The sequence below is a fragment of the Rhipicephalus microplus genome, chromosome 8 (genome assembly GCF_043290135.1).
Source record: "Rhipicephalus microplus isolate Deutch F79 chromosome 8, USDA_Rmic, whole genome shotgun sequence".
Lineage (NCBI taxonomy): Eukaryota > Metazoa > Arthropoda > Arachnida > Ixodida > Ixodidae > Rhipicephalus > Rhipicephalus microplus.
This window is the reverse complement of record NC_134707.1, coordinates 80,232,233-80,255,725: the sequence shown is the minus strand read 5'-3', so window position 1 is coordinate 80,255,725 and position 23,493 is coordinate 80,232,233. Positions and strand designations below refer to the sequence as shown.

The window sequence follows — 23,493 nt, the reverse complement described above, 5'->3', positions numbered from 1 at the left end:
CAATATCTGCCAAGGCATTTGCTTGTGAGGCACGTAAAAGAGAAAGTGCATTTTGGGCAGCGTGCCAGTGGACTCTGAACTGACAATATAAATCAGTAGGCACTGTGGAAGTGTGTTAAATGCGAAGCGAGTGACCTCCTCAGGTCTGTTGAGTTCAAAATGGCATGGGCTTCACAAAGCAGCATGCCACCTTGCACGAACATGGGAAGAACCAAAATAACTCTTCTGCCTAACCGGTTTCTCTCTTGCCATGTCATTCTTTTTTCAGTCTCTTTTTTATTTTCATGTCCTGCTATTATATAAATATATATACATATATATTTTATAGTTTATATTTCCGGTTGCATATAGTTAATGAGAGCATCATCATTTAATTGTATCTATATTTTATTTTTTTAACCTTGATTCTCTTATTTTTGCACTGTTGTTGCCAGTCAAATACTTATGATTACATTTCATAGCAGGTCCCATTTCAGTGTATACTACGGGACCTTCTTCTGTATATTCTTTTTTTGTACATCTTATTATGAAATAATAAAGCTTGATCTAATTTGAATAGATTTAAAGCAGACGACAATTGAGACATGAACTACTGGGACGGTTTCCTTCAGTATTTTCAAAGTGAGGCAAAGTTATATCTATTGCTCATTTAACTTGAAACTGCCAATATAAACTACTGCTGACAGGACGAGTTGGTGCATGATAAAATGATATTGCTTTAGCGCAGCTCGGATTGAGCATGAAGAAAAAATGCTATATAGTCAAGAAGGGAAAAAACAGACCACAGTGTGAGTCATACATATTTCAGTGTCACTTATGGGAACATGCTATCAGTGAAGACACTTCTATTTTAGCTCCACACCGGTTTTATTACATGAAGTTGTTGATTAGCTATTAGTAATTGTGTATGTGGTAATGTTTGATTCACACGTAACGAATTTACAAACTACCTTTTGTCGTCTATCAATTCTTAGCGTGTTTGATGCATTCTTTACAGGTACATTGAGTGTAATACTGAAAGAGCTCCGAGCAATCCGGCAGCAGAACCAGCAAATTCTGGCCGCCCTCGGCAAAAGCAACCAGAGGGACAGCATGGAACTGGCCAAGGTGAAGCTGCCCGTCACTGACTTGTACAGCCTGTATGAGCTCGAATCAAAGCTGGCCCTCGATCCAGTGTTTCGAACTTGCCTGGTAAGCGCGCTACGAAGTGCTTCATTACCAAAGGGACATGGAAAAGAAACAGCGAATCGGTTTAGATCAATAAATTTTACTCTGAATCTGAGCACTATCTGAGTTCGCTTTGACACTGAATTTGAATTATTAAGAATGAACTACACTCAACCTTATCATAATGCTACACTCCTTTTTCAAGTTTTGTTATTGCCCCATTACACATGTAAGTGCTGCCTTGCGCAAACTGAGCTGGTTGACTAAGAACCATAATTATAGAACCGTCCGATGCGATAGCGCGCACAGCGACAAAGAAGTCAGCGAGGACGACTCGGATTGTGCTGCATTGGACAAGAAGCAGCGCGAAAAAAGCGACGTTAAATAAACACACACAACAGGACTAGAGGCTGTATGTTTCTCGAGTCATTTGCATCAGGAACCAACTACTTTGTTCTGTTTTCATGTTTAATAAATGTTTTCTCTTTGTGAACGCTGTCTTGGCTATTTCGTTTGGCCTACATTCGAGGTAAGTTTTTTTTTTTTTTTTTCGGGCTTCCCACTTTTGGGAGTCAGCTTAGAATCGGGGTCGGCCTAGATTTGAGTAAATACAGGAAAACAGTTTCATTTTGGACAAGCCGTCTCTGCCTTCGTGAGAATCATGAACCCGTGACGATAACAAAGTTGCATCTTACTCGAAAATAAGTTAGTTATACCTGAAAACTCATTTCAAATTTACTATTTACTTCGTTGTAACATATATTTTGTTATATCTGTGTTCGTCATATCGTGGTTTGAGTGTAGTTTATATATGTGTATTCAAACGCATATACATGGCCTATCTGCACAGGAAGCATGCTATTGCATGAAACCGGTGATTCAAGGCAAATCTGCATTGCCGCAAGGCCAGACTTAAAGGCTAAATGTAGATAATTACCTTCACCTCAATTACATTTTAAGTTTAAAATTGTGCTGTACAAGCTTAAATGCGCCTTCACTTTGAATCAAAAAGGTGAAATTCGCACATGCATACTTCCAGTTTTTGAAGCTGTTGTGCAAGTTAATCAAGTCGTGACAAAAATGCTCATTTTTCCTAATAATGTGGTATACTATTTTTGATTCGAAGATATTGTTACGGGCAGAAAAGGCGTCGTCGAGTATATTTACAAGGTGTGTCTGAACACGTACTGCCAGACATACAACGCAGAGCCAAGTCCCTACGGATATCAGCGAGCGTTGTCTTTCTCTTTGCGGTCTTCCTCTTCATCTCCGACAGCGCTTCGTAGCATCACCCCCGACGGCGAAGGCACCGACCCGGTGCTCGACTGGTCGGAGTGGAACGGCTTTAGTTGCGTGACCTGAACAATGTCAAATTATCGCGCTGTGGTGGTCTACAGAGGTTCGATTTCGTATGCGACGTTGGTGACTTGGTGCAAGACTTCGTATGGACCAGACTATGGAGAAGTCAACTTCTCGCAAAGAACAACTCGCCTTGACGGTGTCCAAAGAAGGACCGTGTCACCAGGATTGAAGTGGACATCTCAGTGGCAAACGTCATAGATTAGTCGTTGCTTTTCTTATAAAGTGTCAAGCCGAAAGCGGGCAACCTGGCGTGCCTCCTCAGCTCTAGCGATTGTGTCACGAGCGTATTCTGATGTCGTATCAAGAGCGGGCGGAAGGAGCTTTTCGAAAGGCAGCGTGGGTTCTCGTCCGTACAAGAGAAAAAAAATGAAGAGAAACCTGTAAAGTCATGCCGAGACGTATTGTACGCAAATGTTACGAAAGCCAAAGCTTCATCCCTGTCACGATGACCAGGCAAAACATACATGGCGAGCAGGTCCGTAAGCGTTCTGTTGAACCGCTCTGTTAGGCCGTTGGTCTGCAAGTGATACGCAGTGGTGAACTTGTGTTTTGTAGCGCAAGCATGCAGAATATCTTCCACCTTCGATAGAAAGTATCGATTCCGGTATGACGTCCTCGAGGAGAAAGTCGGCGACGTCAATTGCACAACTGGTGAGGATAGCCCGTGTGATCGCATACCGAGTCATGTTGTCGGTGGCAACAGCTATCTGCTTGTTCCTCTGACGGATAGAGTAAAAGGGCTGAGGAGGTCAAGACCAACTCCGTAAAATGGTTGAGACTGTATCTCTATGGGTTGAAGGCGTGCTGCTGGAAGGGTGGCCGGTGTTTTGCGTTGCTGACACGATTTGCATGAAACTACGTAACAACGAACAGAGCGGTAAATATTGGGCCAAAAGAAGGACTTACTGTCGTAAGTCCTTGAGACGCCCAGGTGACCAGCAGTAAGAATGTCATGCAACTGCGCAAGAACAGTCTGACGCATATGTGTAGGTATGGCCAGCAGAAAGTCGGGATGCATGTTGTAACCGTATAGAACACCATCATGAAGCACAAACATATGATGCGATGGAGGCGTTGTGGGGTCACTCAATCAGCTGATGATCTCTCTTAAGTGAGAATCATGTCGGTGCTCCTCTCTGATGTTTGCCAATGCGGAAAGCACCAGGACGCACATGGACTCGCCACTCTCAGGAAGATCTGGTGGATCTACTTGGTGACGAGACAAACAATCAGCGTCCTCGTGTTCGCCCGTTTTATAGACGATGGTAAATGAATACTCTTGTAGCTGCTACGCCCGCCATCCCAGCAGTCCGGTAGGGTCTTTCAAGGATGACAGCCAGCATAAGGTATGGTGGTCCATGACTATAGTGAATGACAGTCCATACAAATATGAAAGAAATTCGCCTATGGCCCAAACAAGCGCAAGAAATTCGCGTTTGGTGATGTAATAATATCGATTTGCGGGTGATAAAAGACGGCTAGCGTATGCAATGATGCAGTCACTACCATGCTGTTACTGTGCCAAAACAGCGCCATTGCCATGGCCGCTGGCGTTCGTTCGCACTTCTGTTGGAGCCGATATATCGAAGTGACCTACAATTGGTAGTGATGGGAAGCACATGGTCAGTTCAGCAAATGCAGTGGCTTGTTCATGACCCCAAACAAAAGCCACATACTTCTTCAGTAGGTCTGTTAGAGGGCATGCAATGTTGGCGAAATTGCGCACAAATCTTCGAAAGTAGGAGCAGAGGCCTACAAAGCTTCGAACCTCATTCGCACAGGTCAGCACAGAAAAATCCTCGACTGTGTGCACTTTGTCGGGATCGGGACTAACACCTCAATAATCGACAAGATGTCTGAGGACAGTAAGCTGCCGACGGCTGAAGTGACACTTCGACGAGTTCAGCTGAAGGCCTGCCTTTCGGAAAACAGAAAGAATTGTCCAGAGGCGTTTGAGGTGTGTCGCAAAAGTCGGCTGAAATACAGCGACGTCATCAAGGTAGAATAAGCATATTGACCACTTTAAACCGTCTAGTAGAGCATCCACCATTCGTTCGAACGTGGCTGGGGGGTTGTGTAACCCGAATGGCATCACTTTAAACTGATAAAGGCCGTCCGGTGAAATAAATGCGGTCTTTTCATAGTCCATGTCATCAACTGCAATCTGCCAGTACCCCGAATGAAGGTCTATCGAAGAGAATTATTTCACATCACTGAGACAGTCAAGGGCGTCATCTATGCGTGGTGGGGGTACACATCTTTTTTTGTTACCTTGTTGAGGTTTTGGTAATCGACACAAAAGTGCCAGCTGTTGTCTTTCTTTCTGACGAGCACGACAAGGGAAGCCCAAGGGCTTGAAGAAGGTTCTATAATGTCCCGGGCGAGCATTTTGTCGACTTCTTTTTGTATGATTTGACGCTCAGTCGAAGAAACACTATAGGGTTGCTTGTGTATCGGGTTGGCATCGCAGGTGTTGATCTGATGCTTCAAAATGGTTGTCTGGCCAAGTGGTCGATCATTAAGGTCAAATACGTCTTGGTATGAAGCAAGAAGTACATGAAGAGCGTGCACATGCGAAGAGTGTGCACATGTTCAGCCGAAAGATCTGATGTGATCATTTTTGTGATCTTTTCAAAAGCAGTTTGACCCAAATCAGGACTCGTGGGTGGTGGGTTACCCACTGTTAAAGCGGAAAGGTGGTTGTCGCAAGCCTGAACAAGGGAGGCAAAGGAGGTACCCTGTGGCAGAACTTGCGAGCATAGTCGAATATTGACAAGAGGGAGACACGCGGCATTGTCCTTTATACTGATGACCGTGTGCGGGAATGTGACGTTTTGCGAGCAGAAGATGGCAGGTTTGGGTGACATGACGTAGTCACCATCAGGCACGGGTGGATTGGGAGAGACTGCAATTATATAACGGATAGAGAGGGGATGCAAACGTAATCGGCAGAATGTAGTGTGCTCAATTCAGTATCACGAGACTCAACGGTATATGATAAGGTAAGTTGGACGACACCCGAGCACAGTCAATGAGAGCTGAATGGGAAGATAGGAAATCAAGTCCTAAGATCAGTTCATGCGGGCATTACTCCAATACATAAAACAAAACAGAGGTGTGGCATCCGCCAACAGTGACCCGAGCAGTACACATCCCACTGACAATATGAGTCGTACCATCGGCTACGCGGAGTGCAGTGATTGGAGCTGGAGTGATAACCTTCTGTAGTCTTGCACGGAGGTTCGAGTTTCTAACTGACACGTGAGTGCCGGTGTCGACTAGTGTTATTACAGGTGTGCCGTGGACATCTACTTCGATTTTGTTGTTGTGTCCAGGTAGTCTAAGCAGAGGAATTTCAGATCGGGTCGTCACGGCAGGCTCACCTCTAGGAGCTGCGCCCGTTAGTTTTCCCGAGGAGCAGCAGGAGGAGGAGGGGGAAGACGCTGAGAGCGAGACAGGAGACTTGACGGCGAAAGAGAGCGGTGCAGTCGGGGAGGTGTTGATGGGTAGCAGCATCGTCTTCGTAGGTGGGCAGTCGGGAACTAACAGGAGAACGCCGATTGTTGTTGGAATAGTTGTACCAGGGTGGCGAGTTCCAGGAACTACGGCAGTGGCGGGAAATGTGGCCGACGCGTCCACAACAGAAGCAAATGGTCCTGTCGTCAGGAGTTCGCCATTCTGCCGGGTTCCGATACCAAGGACGGGCGTACGAGTTTCGGGGCAGATCGGGAGGACAGGGTGGACGGTAGTCTGGTCTGTTCATAGGGCAGAGCGTTTGGTGTCCAACGTTAGCGAGCTCCTGGTGTACGACGGTCTGTATAAAACAAATCATGTGGGAATCGCCGTAGCCATGACTTTGCATGAAGGAGCAGGTGGCAGATGCATATTCTCGCAAGTAGACGTCGCTTCTGTGTTGGGAAGGCGTAAAAAATTAGGAGCAATGCGAAGACTTTTCCTTTCTTCATAGCGCCAACATTCGCTAATAACGTCGACTGTCAACGAGTTGCGGAACACGAGGAGAGTGAAGGCATCATCCGCGATTCTCTCAAAGATGTGTGCGACCTTTTAGGATTCCGGCATATTTTCGTCAACCATGCAGCAGAGGGCGAGCACATCCTGAATGTAAGTCACATATGACTCGGTGCAGGACTCCAGTCGGCACGCGAGTTCTTTCTGCACCGAACGACGACACCCAATGGTATTGCCGAAGAGGTCGATGAGTTTGCGTTTGCATATGTCCCAACTGGTGATCTCTTCCTCGTTGTTGGAAAACCAAACTTTGGCCGTGCCCTCAAGGTAAAATAGAACATTGGCCAGCATGAGGGTCGTGTCCTAGTTGTACAGTGTGCTCACCCATTCATATAGCTAAAGCCAATCCTTGACATCCTTGTTGTTTGTGCCGGAAAAGATGCCGGTGTGGCGTGGTTGGGTCAGAACAATGGTGCGGTTAGCGGCGGTTTGTTGCGGCGTGGCAGGCCCGGCTGGCTGAGGCACGGTTTGAGATGTTTCTGATGCATCCTCGTATTTCTCTTGAGCAGACATAGCAGAGGCAGCCAAGGAGTGTCCGCTATGGAGAATCGTCGTGATGGTGAAAGGGGGGACCCCCACTCTCCACCAAAATATTACGGGGATAAAAGGTGTCGTTGAGTATATTTACAAGGTGTGTCTAAACACGTATCGCCAGATATACAAGGCAGAGCCAAGTCCACGCGGATATCAGCAAGCGTTGTCTTTCTCTTTGGGGTCTTCATCTCCGACAGCGCTTCGTAGCAATATTTTACCATATCACTACCTGGTATCTGGCGAGCAAGAGAAAACAGTTATCGAGTCATGTTTTGGTTTATCAGAGAAGCAACAGCGAGTGCCCCTAAACTTTACGCACTGCATCAGATGCAGAAACAAAATACAAAAAAGAAAAAAAACCAAGCCTGCAAACCTGGGGCAGATGAAAGGAGAGCCCTTGTTTACCCGCAACAGTATAGCGCATGGAGTGGTCGTCCACTCCCACCACAAAAAGGTGGCCACGGTCACTCCATACTTTTCGCTACATGTATGAAACACAATGAGAACTGATAATATGTGCTTCTAGATAGAGTTGAGGGATAGCGCGACTAGTAGAATCACGCGAAATGTGCTAGTATTGCACTTCAGCGCAGACTTGGGAACACGTAATAGCGTACCGTCGCGGCGGAACGTGGGAGTGTGCCATTACGTCAGTGGCAGAGAAAGGATTTATGGGCTTGGCGACTTGGTTATTCAGAGTTAATCAGCAAGGAGTGTCTGATTACATGTTTTCCTTTTATTTTTATGTACGCTTTTCTCAGGTTCACCGACTCTCCCTCATCGGAGGCCCCGATTTGCGAATTTTCACTGCCGGTGTCCTTAGCTTCTTGCTCACCAACGCCATGGGAGAGAACTTCAGCATGCTCGGGCAATGCCACAAGAAAAGGCTCAAGGACATGGTCCTTTACGACGTTGTTGAACGTGAGCCTACATTCATCACTGCATCGAACGAAGCTTTGTCAAAGTGCAGAGCACTTTAAGTGCCTGAGCTGTCATATGCTGTTGAAGCTTAGTTTTAATGCGTTATTCATCAGTAGACAATCTGTAGTACAATGCAAACAGTGCACCAATCATTCAGTGGCATGGAAAAAAAAAGAACATTGAACCAAATTTCGCTAGTTTGCATTTTCAGTAGAATCCCGCTGAATTCGCTAAACAACAATTTCCTGGAGACCACCTAGGAGGATTTACTGGAAAGTCAAAATAAAAAAAGAATACATTAAAACCAGACGGCTCACAAAATTTCATGTTCCACCGTTCTATCGAGCTAAAAGGAGCAGACTGGCAAGCAGCACTTTCCTCCCTTCTGGAGCGTGCCGATGATACGCAGTGTACAGGTTGATGCTTGAATGAGGGGCATTTTCGAGCAATTTTAGCACGTTTTAGGACGAATTGCAGTTTTTCTTCTGTTTTCTCACAATGTCAGCCAGCAAAAAGTCAATGGGAAGCCACTGTGCCATTTTTGATTGTCCCAAGAACTACAGAAAAAAAGAAAGGAGGGAAACTGACGCCTGAAGAAGTATGCGGCACACATCACCAAATGGGCAGCCTTCGCGGTTGCTTCATGATACATCGTTTGCGTTACGTGACAAGTTCTATATCGGCCAGTGCCACAATATATGTACTATAAAAACCCAGTGTTCCACCCACCCATATGATAATCGGATATGGTTAGATTCACGACCAAACATAAACGATAGGGTACGGCCTTGATGTTTAGAAAAACATCTAAGCATCACTCCTGTAGCTGTGTTCTCTTCGCTTCATTTTATTATATTTTAGTATGATGGGTTTGGTCAAAACAATTAGCCTCGTAGCTCGACTGAACGCGCTGATCGATGTAGTTGATGTGACTGTATTAACACTGACGAGAAACCCCTCACTTTAGTGCGGGGTAACCGGCATGACACATTTAACTTGTGCTGCACACTCGCCTTCTGAAACCCTAACATTCACTCAATTTCATATGAAAATGATGAAAAACCGAATGGTGAAAAAAAAAGGAATTCTGTCACTTCATGTTTGGAATAACTACCTCAAGTAGACAATTTTTTTCGTGGTCAGGAATCATGTCTGACAACTAGTGCAATAATATAATATACGACATAGTTAATCCTCTCTTAAGAGCAAAACAAAATGGAACCTCGTTGTTACAGTTGCCTATTGTTTCTATAACAGTTCATTTCACTGTTTAGCTTTGTGAACGATTGCCACTATTTCACAAAACCGTACAACTGGTAGACAAAATTATTTTTAAGAAGAAACACAAAAATGGCTCTTTTGCCGATCATGGGCTGAAGCCCGAGCGCGCTTGGTGCCTCGTTGACAGAAAAAAACTAGCTGTCTTCATTATACTGCCGCCACAGTCCATTCAAATATCATGACTCTAAAAAGAAAAAGCGTGCTGGCATGTAAACATGAGCATCGCTTTTTGTATATCAGCACATTCCTGTAAACTGTTCTAATTTTGTCCACACCTGGGGGACCATAAACGATCGAGTAATGAAGCGTAATTAGATGTTAAGCAAAAGATGGGCAACAGATTGTAAGCAACAAACAAATGCTCTCATCGCCAAGAAATCGCAACTGCGCATGCACGATCGCATGTACGGGTGGCAGTCGCTGCGACAGCATAAGCAAACCGCAAGGGCAAAACAAGCTTAAATTTTACTATCCAAAAAAGAAAAATTGTAGTATCCTCAAATAGTGCCAGCACTCGCTTGCCCTGCTAGAATGGGTCAAAATATTCTTACGCTTTACCAACAGATAGAGTGCCGAAAATATGACACCAACTATTTGTGACATGTTAGTGCCGTCTCGTATCATATTTGACCCTGAACGAATCAAAACATTTCAGGATGTCTTACAGAATCATTTCCTACCTATACGGTATCATTTGAGGTGAAATTTAGTGCTCCAACAAAGCGAAAGAAACTTGCACCAACTATGCTCAGTTTCAGTGTGTTCTATCAATATATGCATGTCCGCAAAGTACACTCAGATCTGACGTGTGAATTTGCTGTCACTCATTGTTTTTTCACTATGCAGAACAAAGGTATGCATACCTACAGACAGTCAGGATAAAGAGGTTACATAATTAGCCAATTTGCATGTGCTGACGATTGTTACAGCAAGGCAATGCTAATGGCTTCTTTGGGTGATTGCGCTCATTTGCATTGATTGCGATCATTTGGCTGCAGTATTTGTCAAACTCGTTAACACTTCGACAAACCAAATGTGCACCGACTCTGTAGGCAAGTTTTCAGAACAATGAAACTAATGCAGATATAATAATAGAGCTACACAAAATCCAGAAATGAAAGGTGAACCTAAACTTTTTACCGGAAAAATTGACCTATGAAAATTTGTCCTATGGTTTTGTCTATGAGCTGAGCAGCATTTGTTAACCGAGCATGAAGCCTGCATGGCTCAGTTTACAGCAGAGCTTCAAGCGCAGGGTTGGCTCTGGTAGAATACTGGGCTGCCACTTCGAGAACGCAAGTTCGAATCCCATTCTATTCTGGGTATTTTGTGTCCATTTATTCTTATTTTGCGCAACAGCGGTCACGGACACCGATGGTGGCAGACAACTGCAGCATCGAAATCAGCCCTTGTTGTGATCTTGTAACAGCTTTCACTGTGAAACGTGTGACCCATCTGCTGGTCCACTTAAGTATCCAAAATAACCCGATTTATGAAAAAATATTTTGTAACTTGAACACATAAAAGAGGCACTATTCTTTGTGCTATGCAAATAAGAAAACAAATCGCCAAAGGCCTGCACTGCCAACTCTGGACAGCAGTAAAGAAGTTCTGGCTAAGCTGGCTGTGAAATCTGTCAGAAACACCACAGGTGGAATTTCAGTTTTTTATGCAATTGCATTGCAAAGGTAGCTTTTGAGCCTTACTTTATTACTAACTGGTAGCATCCATAACAATTTTAGTTCGTAAAACCTAGTTATAGTAAAATAGAAATGCACAAATGTGTGTCATTTTTAGGATGAATAACTACTGCTTCAAAGGCAGTTTTAAAGAATAGAAAAAAAACAAGGAAGATAGAAATTACTATTCAATAAGGCAGATTACTATTGATATTATTAGGATGTTGTTTGAAAAGACATGAGCGTTTGCAAGACATTACCTTCCAGAAAAACTTGGATGCTTTTTTTTTACAATGTTATCAATTGTTTCGGGCTATCTTAAACAAATATGGTATATTAGAACCTTCGCTGTTCCTGGTGTACATCAACCATATTGCTCAGAATGTGTCATGCAAAGTATGTCTGTATGTAGATGATTGTGTAATTTGCCACTGTATTAGACCTACCTCTGACCATCAACACTTGCAATGCGATTTATATAGTATTATGCGCTGGTGTGATAAGTGGCGTATGCCTTTGAACCCTAAAAAGTGCCGGTGCGTATTATTCACTCATAAATGCGACCCATACCTGTTTCATTTTACATTAGAAACAATCCGGCTGATGCAAGTAACTGAGTATAAATACCTAGTTGTTTACTTTTCATCAAATCTAAGCATGCTGAATATGTCACAGCGAGATCCTGCAGAATGTTAAACTTTGTTAAAGGAAACTTTCGGTTAGCTCCTCCCAAAATCAGAGAACTACTGTACTTTTCGAATCTTCGGCCTCTCTTAGAGTACGCCTCTGTTGCGTCGGACCCACAAACGAGAACTTTGTCTATTATGCTTGAGATTGTTCAAAACCGCACAGCTGGTTTTGTGACTAGCAACTACAACTTTAGTGTCAGTGTCACTGTTTTTATTTATAGGTTAGGGTGGGATTTGTTGGTGTTACGTAGGAAACACTTGAGATTAGAAATGCTATTCAAAGTATTTCATGGTTTGATCAAAATAGATGAAGAATCTTACCTTCCACCTCCCCATTTTTTCTCTAAGAGAACCGACCACCCCCTTAAATTAGAAGTTTTTTGCTCAACAAACATTTATCAAAACTCTTTTTTTCCACTCCCACAGGAGGTTGCAGACTGCTGCACTGAAACATCTTTCAGGGACATATTCCTACTCTCATAGCTGCATTTTTTATGATCGTTTTTTGTGACCATCTTGTTTTAAATAGTTCTTTTTGTGTAAGGGTATTTTGCATTGTGTATCTCCCCCCTGCAATAATGCCGGGCACTGCAGGTATTTTTTAATAAATAAATAATAAATAAAAAGGTGTCAGTTTCACTTCAGGCAAATAAGTAGATGTAATAGCAACAAATTGTAATTTTATCAAAGCCTAGAAGCTAACTTTTTGGGTCCGATCTTGCATAACTTGAGAAAACGCTGCTGTAAGAAAACACAGCTGCTTGAGGGATCAAAGGGCTTTTGACGCTACCAGTTCTCTACAAGCAAAGTAGAGAGCAGAGCAACTTCATGAGCCATCAATCGGTGTCCATCAAAATAGCGCACACCTTTAAGCGATGCAGCCCCCCACCCTTCCACTGGTGTCCCTTCATGCTCCCTATGAAAGACAAGGGGGGCGTCTCCTCTCTGCTTGATGAGCAGTCGGTAACAGGTCTTTGACGAGGAATGATGCTATCGTATGTGTCATTTGTGCGATGTAGACGTATGGCTTGTTTCATTTTCTCTTCAGCCGTGCTACACCCAAACCTTGTTATAACGTAACGGGATATAAGGAAGTAAATGAAATTCTCCTTGAAAGCCCCATTGAGTTCCATGCATTTTAAACCTTGTTGTAACGAAGCAAAATTGAATGGTGAATAGATATAATGAACTAAATTACTCTATCAAATAGTCTATCGAAAAAAAAAACAACAACCATAGTGCGTTAAGTATATCATTTTCTGCGGAGTTTGATGCTCATTCGGTGCGACTCTTTCAAAACTACCGTGCCGACCTTACAGCCACGCCACGCGTAGCCGAGAGAGCCGTCCTCCTCACACAGCCAGTGGAGAGGATTTAGAAAATACTCAGCGGGTCGCATGACTGAGAAGGAACACCGCGGTGCAAAGCGATTTCCCTCTCCGCGCCTTGAAGACGACGGGAACGACTGTGTCTCCGCTGCTACCCTCTGCACCGAGAAAGGGGGACTCTCTGCGACAGCTTTCTTTTTTTTTCCTCTCTCCACGTATGGCCATGAAAGGAGAAGAGTCTCTACGTGCAGAGACGGAAAAGGAAGAAGTGTGGTACGAGCGCGTCGCAGATAGGCATTTGTGGGAGAGCAAACAATCTGCCACAGTTTTTTCTTTCCTTTTTTTCTTTTCCTTCTTCGCGCTTAGCGTTGAGAGGTGCCGCCACAGGATTGAGCATGGTGCTGAGAGCATTTTCGAAGTGCGGTATGTTAAGTGTGTTCGAATTAGTGAGGTTCGACTGTGTTTATTTTCCGTCGCACACGTGGTCGCGTAGCCATACATCGCGCCGCGAGGCGGTTTCCTTCTTTTCATGCTTATAGGTGTGCGCCCATCTGAGCATATTGCCACGTTCCATTTCCCAAGTTTTGTTATCGTCCGAAAACACTACACAATTCTCAGCGCAAACCGCGCCTGCATTTTTCGAGAAGCTTCCGGACGGTAGTAGATCATTTCGATAAGATCAAGCCTACCCTGCGAACTGTACCGACTATTCTGGAACCTACGCCACCACCAGCGATAACGCTACAACATTCGACGGCAAGAGTATAAATGGCGATGCGCTTCGCCGCTTGTGAGTTGTTGATCGAAGGCCGACGCTCCGTTCGCCGCTATCAGTCCGAGACTGCTATATGTGCAAGACTGCTGCTATAATTGGACTTTCCGTTTACCGGGCACAGGTTCGACCAAATAAACAGTTAAATCCCAACACGAAGTCTCCTGTCTTCGGCCACGTCACGACCCCGTGACAATATATTGCCACAAACTGTTATAATTGATACAACAAAATAATGGATATAACGAAAAAATGATGGCTCCCTTTCAACTTCGTTATAACAAGGTTTGAATGTAGTTGTCAGCACCCGCGAGCTTTTACTTGTGTGTAGAACATGTGATGCTTGGGGTCCACGATTGTTATCACAATGGTGTATTTAATAGAACTGCTTTTATTTGTTGGAGTCGATGGTTTATTGGTCTCATCTCTAAGCCACTTGGGGGTTCCAGTTTTGTAGGCAATGCAGAACTGCGTAGCAGTTTTTTAGCACTAGTGTTTAGACCTAATGTGTGGTTTTGACTAGATTGTTTTGTATGTACTACTGCCTTGTTATTCATGTGGTGTTTTCAAATGCTGTTTAATGACATAGCATTCTCTCATAAGAAAGTGGTGTAATTATTTGAATAAATTCTACATTTCTGAGCAGATGATTTATGATTCCAGAGGCCATTAGGAGCAACGATTTATACAAGAACGCGACATCCTGTTCAATTCAAAAGGCTGCTGCTGCCTGGCTCAAGAATTGTCCTTCAAGGATAATGGCAGACAAAAGGTGATTTTGGTTGACTATTCATGGAGGGAGGAAAAAAAAGAAGACACAGGAGTGACGGAGTACACTGAAAACTCAATGTAACGAACACGAATATAATGAAATATTGGTTATAACGAAGTAAATGAAAAGAAGTCTTGCAATGGATACAGTGTTAAGAATAATCTTTATAATGAATTTGCAGGTATAATGCACTTATTTTCTTGTAACATGCAACTTTGTTATACAGTGGAACCCCTTCATAAGTGGCATGCTCCAGGCAGCGATTCTCATCTGTTATACAAGATGTCTTGTATAACAGAGGTAACAGAGGTTTAACAGAGGTGATAGGGAGGGCACTATGTACGATTTTCTTATTAACTCATATTTTACTTTAGGCACTCTGGTGTCTCTTATATCAGTGGCTTCTATAAATGGGTTTGACTGTAATACCTTAAAATACGAGAAGAGAGCAGAGTGGGTCAGGGAAATAACGAGTCTTGAGGACATCATTGTAGAAACCTAGAAGCAATGGTGATGAGCAGGCCACATAGAACATAAGCAAGGTAACTGCTCGTAATTAAGCAACAGTCTTTATTTAGAGAGAAGGCAAACATGCGAGGGTAGACAGAAAGTGAGGTGGACAGACGAGATTAGGAAGTCTGCGGGTATAATGTAGCTGTTAGCTAACACAAGGCTGGTTCGATTGGCGGAACATGACGAAGGCTTTGACCCTTCAGGGGGCACAGTCAGGCTGATAATCTAATGAAAGTGATTCATAAAATGCTGTACTAAGCTTGTAAATCAGCAGTGTAGAGGAAGATTTGCATGACTGATCTGATTTATTTGCAGATTATTTCAAGAGATCCAGTGACTGCAAATCTCAAAGCATACATGCAAAGTGCAAATATGTGCAAAATGTGTATGTATAAGTTTGTCAAATAACATATTTGCAAGCGTTCACTAGCACTTGGGAATAACACATGATCACAAATATTGTCTTATGACTGGCTTGCTGTTGTGTGCAAGTCAGTCACGGATGATCGAAGCATTATCGAATAAGCTATGGGAAGCCATGGTAGGTATTCCTGTCACATGTGCATGGCAGTTTAACGTTTGGCGCACTTTTTGGCTCACTTTGTCCTTTTTTTACTTTTGGTAATGTAAGCTTGAGAACTCAATGGAAAGTACAGTGAAATCATCGAGTGCCCCGTCCAATTTTCCTGCTAATTTCAAACTTCTGCAGTGTTCTGTACTTCCCACTCACCACTCCTCATTCGCACAGGTCATGTACCACGTCCAGTGACACTAGCATGACTGAATCCCATTCAATGCCGTACACTAGGCTGATCTCTAAACACCTACGCCTGAAACTTGTTGAAAAAATTTGATTTCTTTCTCTCCATAATGATTGCACCCCAAACTTAGCACGAGACAGCCGTGATGATTTTCAGGGTCTCACAATAGGAAAGTATGGCCTTCGAGATTTGTCTTCTAAGATGGTGCCCATGACAATACCTGTGTTTGCTAGCTAGAGTAGTTGTATTCGCTTATCGTTGGATGTCGTTGGATTATCATACCGTGCTTCTATTCTGCGTTGCCATGTGTATTTCCTTCCATTATGCATTGCCATTGTTATTGTTTGCTTGTTTGTGAGCCATCATCGTTGTGCACCATGCCATGAACAGGAACAAGAAGACTTCTGAGGAAGTCCATATGCACTTTGCTCACGCCAGTGTGATTTTTCGTGCTGTTCCAAGAAAGACCTCTCCACTTCCACCCCTTCAGTCACTTTACTATTAATTTCTACTTGTTAAGAGAGCATACTTGCTAGGTATTTTACTGTACTTTTTATTTTCAGAGTGCTAGCAGTGATTATTTTCGATGACTCCCCACATAAGAATAGGATAGGAATTTACTGCTGAAAGTTTGCCTTCCAGCCTGATTCCTAAATTCGACTGCTGGGAATTACACAGAGCCAGCTGGAAATCACATCCAACTTGTGACACAATGGGCCTCAACAAATAAGTTCAAAGTTGAATTTATAGCTTCCAAACTTTTCTTTATTCCTGTATTAAACAACTAAAGCTTGCAGTGTTAAAGGGGTACTGACACAAAATTTCAATGCCGAGATAGCCTGCGGGGTTAATTCTCGTGAACATTCGTATATCATCTGCAAGATATCAACAGCGAATATAGCTTGGATGGTATTTTAAATTAATTTTGAAGTTTGCATGAGCGACCGACTCTATAGCGCTATAGACACCCTCGGAGGTGACGCCAAGGTGACACCCTACTTCCCCTATGTCACCATGCTGCGGTAAACAAAACAAGTTATGACGACGTCATAGGCACCATTTTTTTTTTCGCCGCGTTAGTTCCCAAAGTCTATATTTCTCGGCGGCTGGTTGCGAGTGCGTGGCCGTGGCGCACGCTTAGAAAGTTTTGTGTTTGGCGACATTCCAGTTCCGTTTCCTATCCGAAAATAATTCTTGACGCGGATCGTGCAAAAGTACGTCACAGTTCTGTGTGCTGACGTGGTCAAGAGTTTCACACGCTAGGTAGCGAAAGTTGCACCCATATTTTGGAACTCTCTCAAGCCGAAACTGAAACTGACCGATAATGAGGGGCCTGTAATTAATTATCTATCACGTGCTGTAGAAAACAATGCGTCTTGTCATGACTAATAGTCCTACAGCAAGGCATTGCAGCTGAAAAACGCGAGGCCAAGCTTTTTGTGTCAGTACCGCTTTTGTAAACTTATTTGACAGTCCCTGATCATGGCTAGTATATTGTTCATGTGTACCGTACAGAAAAATATATTTATGTAAGAAAAAATGTGACTTTTCAGGAGAAATGTTTTTTTTTATTTGTTGCAACAAAGTATTGCCCTTGGGGCATAATTCTTGATTGGTATACTATGTGTAGTATGCTTGTGTTGTATGTAAGTGCCGTCTTGTGAATAGCAGCAGTGTTTTGTGGAACTTGTTATCATGTATCCAGTAGTCATACCTGATTGAGACACTGTAGCAGAAGCCATCTTGTGTAGGACCTATCATTCATTAGCTTAAAGGGGTACTGGCACAAAGTTTTGCGGCTAAGATAGCCTGCAAGATCGATTCGCATGACCGTGCGTACATTATCGGCAAAATGTCAATAGCAAGTACAGTTTGGAAGATAATCAATGTGGATATTGAAGCTCGCATGTGGAATCCAGCATTAAATGCGACATTTCGCAGCATTGGCATCATCCCGCGTGACCTACAACTTCCGAGACGTCCCCACTGTGGCTGAACTCAGAGGTGTTGCGGCTAGGATAATGACACCATAGTAGCCTTAGAGTTTCCTAAAATTAACTAGAAGAGACTCTGGCGCTGCAATAGTTCAGAAACCGTGGGAATGCTGGGTAGTATGCGAATTTGCCTTGTCTTCGTACTTGCAAGCGGTGAATCGCACTTGTGGCTTAATTTATTGCTGTGTTTCGGTTTCGTTTCGAAGGGAAAAATTGAACCTTTTTGAACTTCGTGACCCGATTTAGAAAGGCAAGCCCAAAAAAAAATAAAAGGAGGGGACGCATAACCGCTGAACAGTTGTTGATTTCTGTTTCGTGAGAAAACAGCTCTAAGCCATACGAACACAAACGGAGCCAGAAGTACAAAGATCGGGTACTACCCATCATTCTCATGCTCACTGAAGCGCCACGCATTGCAGCTTCCTATGACACTAGCGCCAAAGTTCTCTCTAGTGTATATTTAGGAAACTCTACGATAGTCCCCATTGTGTTCTTGTGGTGCTTACACGAGCAGGGTGCTATCTGGTGGCCGTTCCCGAGTCTGTGCTCTTGCACAGACTATGCGTCACAGTTCTGCGTGCCGTTTGACGAGCTAGATGGCGTTGCTTGCACTTGTCGTTGTTGGAGCTCCTCCCAAGTCAAAAGTTAGATTGGTAAATAATAAACAGACTGTAAATATTGTCTGTTGTGTGCTGCAGCACACGATTTGCTATGCTGTGACTAATAGACTCCCAGCAACATACTTCAGCAAAAAATGCCAAACCAAAATTTTTGTATTAGTACCCTTTCAACAGCATGATGGCGTGGTCTCGTCTTTTACTTGTGAGGCAGATGACGTGCACAAAATGCTGGAAATCTTCTAAAAAGCTTACTAATTTTTTTGCATTTTTTTTTTCAACTTCTAGGAAACTTGAGGAGGATGCTAATGACTCAAGCTCCTGTGATTAGGCTCGTTCGAAATGCTGGAACGAGATTGTTAAATCTTTTGCCTATGGTCACAACTTTTTTATCATTTTTCAGAGCCTGACAGTGCTCTTCTGTCTAGGTTTTTATTTGCGTCGAATTTGTCTCTACATTTATAATTTATTTTTCATAAGGGCCCCTGAAGATGTATAGAGGGAAGCATAAAGCAATGCATTTGTACAAAAGATTTAGACATATTCACTAATTGTTTTTCAAATAAAGAGTTTCTGATGGTAGTCGTTTGACTCGAGTTATTCCACTCACTTGGCTGCCCTTTCAAAGCAGTGCGAAAGAGCCCTTGCCCACAAGTAGATGTGCATAATCCGTGAAGAACATATCTTGTGGTATGAGAATGAATTTATTTATTTACTTTATTTATTTATTGAATACTGCAGACCAAGAACTGGTCCAAGCAGGACAGCTACAAGAGGCATGATATAAATACAAAAACACATGTGATAACATAAGAATATATCACAAGAAATAGAATCAAAACACGTACTAACAGAATGCATAAAAGTTAACAAGACAAAATATTACATGAAATAGCAACAGCACACAAATTCACAGTGCCTATTTCAGCTCTAAACAACCGAAAGTTTGCTGGGATCAGTCAGGCAGTTCCACTCTGACACAGTAAAAAAAAGGGAAAATTTATATGCATTTGTTTTGGCGAAATACGGGGTTAAAAAACAGGGGTGATGATGACGTGTATGCCGAGTGGACAGTGGAGATACATATGCCCTCGGGTCAAGAGCTGACTAGCAGATATAGAAAGTTAAGACAGTTTCTTTTTCGTCGTAATGAAAGTTTTTCAATGTTCTTAGCATTCATGAGTTCAGTCTTCGAGTCCGTAAGTTTGAACTTAGAATAAGCGAACCTAACAGCCTTTCTTTGTACTGCTTCGAGTTTTTTAATCTTGGATTTAGTAAAAGGGTCCCATACAACACAAGAGTATTCTAGTTTTGGTCTTAGGTACATAAAAGAACTAAGTAGTTCTACGTTAGAAGGAGAATTATAAGATTATGTTTTCGAAAACTCAGCTTACGAAATGCAGAAGAACATATGTTGTCTATGTGAGTGCTCCATGACAAGTCGTTATTGTCACGCCTATATATTTGTAGTGTTTTGCCTGTTGTAGTGAGAATGAGCCAAGGTTATAAGTAAAATGAAAGGGTATTTTGGAACGAGTCATTCAGAGATAAACAGTTTTTTGTGCGTTCAGTGCCATACCATTGTCATTACACCAGACTAGTATCTTATTAAGACATATGTTCAAGTTCTCTTGATCATTAGAACAAGTAATTTCATTTAAAAGCTCACAATCATCTGCGAATAATCTAATTTGAGTTCCTGGTAGTACTGTGTTTACAATGTTCACATAAATTAAAAACAACAGCGGCCCCAGAACACTACCCTGCGGCACGCCTGATGTAACAGGAAGAAAGCTCGAATTGCTAGAATCTATCGAAACAAACTGTGAATTTTCTGATAAGTAGTATTGTATCCAGGTAATAAATATGTAGGGTAGATTGATTTCCTTAAGTTTTGTAATTAGTTTGTGATAAACAACTTTGTCGAATGCTTTGCTTAAGTCAAGAAATATGACGTCCATTTGACCATTTTTATCCAGAGTTTCTGCAAATGAATGAACCATTAAGACTAACTGAGTTACCGCAAATAACATGCTGAAATTTAATGATTGATATGTGGGGTTTAACGTCCCAAAACCACCATATGATTATGAAAGACGCCACAGGTGGAGGGCTCCGGAAATTTCGACCACCTGGGGTTCACTAACGTGCATGCTGAAATTTAGTCAGCACAGAGTTTTGCTCGAGAAATTTCACGATGCGCTTAGATATTACATGTTCGAGCATTCTACAAACTAGTGAAGTTAACGAGATGGGATGGTAATTTTCTACAAGTGAATGATTGCCTTTCTTATAGACGGGAGCAACACGAGCCCTCTTCCAATCACAGGATAATTTTGCACTCAACAGTGAACAACAAAAGAGCACAACGATGAAGGTAGTAATACTTTCGGCATAATGGCGAAGAAAAACATTTGGGATATTATCTGAACCACACACAAGATGATTTAGTATTCAACTTCAAAATCATTTCGATTTAAACACCAGATACAGCTTGACTTCATTGTTTCTCATGGAGTGAATATTTCGACAAGACTTTATAGGTTCTCTCGGTTTGAACAACTACATCCTCAAATTATTCTTAAATATGAACCAGTCAGTACATTAGTGGGTGCGTGTAGATTTAAGTTTTCTTTAGCGAATCGTTCAGGTGAGGTATTTGCCACTCACATTGTCATTGCAATCACCCCAGTGTGATACCCTGACAACCGATTCCATAACAAAGTGATGATTACTGTCAAAATATTTTGTTGATTTGGGAAGTTCTTGAAATCAGGAAAGAGGGCCCTTAGGCCCCTCAAGATCTAAAATTGTACCACAGTGACGCCCGAAAGCTTCCTAGGCATTGCAATCGCTGCTCGCCCACAAGTGCGCGTGTTAAAACTCTGCAAGAACGGCCAGGACGTGGAACCTCCAGTGTGTGAGCAATTTATAGACTGGGGATCTCAAACGCGCAGCTCGCTGTCAAACAACAGCACGCACATGAGCCTATGTCTCATATATATATTTAAAATTTTTGAATGTATATGTTGCCGAGCTACGTAGGCATGACTGGTACAAAATGCTTTTTCGTGAGGCGCCCTTTGAGCTCATCATGTGTCGATACAGAACCGTGAAACAAAAATCAGAATCGGTATCAATATTGTAGTCGTTTGAGAGATCGGTATAGGTATGTTATTGAACACCTGGTGCAAAATCTCCTTCAGAAATTACCCATATAGTACGAGATATTGGACAGGCCTTCTCCTAGTTCGAAACTTTAGATGACGTTTTGTGCTAACAATTCCTTCCTCCCCTCTTCTACCTTCCTCACTGTCCTAGCACTTGCCGGAGTAAACTTTCTTCACTGTGACTCGCTGGCTGAGGTGAGATAGAGACCTTCTGATCTAGAAGGTCACGTCATGATACGACAAACTACTGTCGTATCAAGACAAGGAGAAGAGCAGTGATTCGGTGTGCATGCTGACAATCGTGCAAGTTGTGAAGAGACGATCCATGCGGTTTTTCACATAAAGCATCAAATAACGAAAACAACCGCCGTAGTGTTTCTTTAATACACTCAAACCTCGATAAAACAAATTCAGATATAAGAAAATATCAGTTTTATTTATTTATTTATTTATTACATACTGCAGACCTTTAGGTCCAAGCAGGTGGGCAGTTACAAGGGGACATAGTCGAAACAATTAGTGGCATAAAGATTGTTTGGGGTGAGTGTTTCATACACTCAGTTATAACGCAGTAAATGAAGAGTACTTTTGCAATAGACACAGTGCTAAAAATGTACATTTATAAGGAATTTTCGGATATACCGAACCTATTTTCCCGTTAGATGCAACTTCATTATAATGAGGTTTGAGTGTAATAGTAATAACCGTTGGGGTTTAATGTCTCAAAACCACCACATGATTATGAGAGATGCTGCAGTGGAGGCCTTCGTAAATTTCAACCGCCTGGGGTTCTTTCACGCGCACCTAAATCTAAGCATGCGGACCTCAAGCATTTTCGCCTCCATAGAAAATGTAGCCACCGCGGCCGGGATTCGATCCCACGACCTGCAGGTCAGCAGCCAAGTACCTTAGGAATCAGGTCACCGTGGCGGGTCGTAGTGTTTCTTTAGGTGTACTTTTAGGGGCAATAAAGCACTAATACCACCAGGACCATCTGGTAAGTAAGGGCGCACCCTTCTGCTTAGTCCTTTATTTTGTACAGGGGCACGGTGTGCAGCCTCGTCAAAATAAAAGTAGGTTGTAGCTCTATTCTGAACTAGCTCATCCCAGCAAGATGTTCCAAGTGCCTGTTATTGCAGACGAGCCTGACTCGTAGTTGATTCATTACCAGCTTCCATGCTTGGGCCAGTTCTGTATTTGTGTTTGGAGCATAAATGTTCACTTTCTTATTGTAGGTTATGTGTACAATATGAAACAAACATAGCGAAGTAAGTCAAAGTAGACGAAAAGTGCGTCAACTGGTTTAGTCATTCTTGAAGCAGTTCATATTAGCTTCTTCAAACGTCACAGGCAAAAAGAGTTAAGGAGAAAATGCAAAGAATGTATGCTCCCCTCATACTGTTGGGGCAAGCAGCATGAGAAAGCTCGCTCAAACGAGATGACGACGTCTCATGTCGCTGCTTGGACAGCAGCTGTATTGGCCGTAAATAGAATCGCTCTGCGCTCGTGTGTCTACTGTCTTCATATCAACACAGTCTCTGGCAAATTAGTTGATGTATGAGGAAACACATGAGGGTAAGTCATTTATGCAAATAAAGATTGAAGCACACAGTAACCATGCTTTGTGGAATGCCAGATTTCACAGCCGGGTGCTTCAAGTTAAAGTTACTAAGAGACATGGGCACAGCCAGGGGGGTTCGAACTACACGAAAATTTTCAATTTTGCTTGCACGCACACCTACAAACGTGCATGCACAAACCTACATAAAGTACGGTTGAACCCTCCCTGAAAAAAATTTCTGGCTACACTACTGCTAGTAAAAACACAATTGGGAGCGGTTAGTAAGAAAGAATTTTAGCCAAGAAAACAGGGTAACAGTCACTGTTAAGCTGGTATAGTTTGT

The 23,493-nt window shown here is 42.8% G+C and overlaps 1 protein-coding gene across 3 annotated transcripts in view; it reads left to right on the top strand.

The window, feature by feature from the left end:
• The window catches only part of LOC119163861 (uncharacterized), a 58,218-nt gene extending 39,217 nt beyond the window's left edge, over nt 1–19,001 (top strand). Inside the window, exons 8-12 of one of the 3 annotated variants that reach the window (XM_037415935.2) lie at nt 998–1,191; nt 7,854–8,013; nt 14,426–14,534; nt 15,363–15,432; nt 18,708–19,001. In XM_037415935.2, coding sequence (XP_037271832.2) covers nt 998–1,191; nt 7,854–8,013; nt 14,426–14,534; nt 15,363–15,384 — 485 coding nt within the window. In that variant the 3' untranslated portion in view covers nt 15,385–15,432; nt 18,708–19,001. The remainder of the gene's footprint in view (nt 1–997; nt 1,192–7,853; nt 8,014–14,425; nt 14,535–15,362; nt 15,433–18,707) is intronic. The other 2 variants (XM_075872201.1, XM_037415934.2) reach the window with 2 other exon arrangements.
• Nucleotides 19,002–23,493: the final 4,492 nt, after the last annotated feature.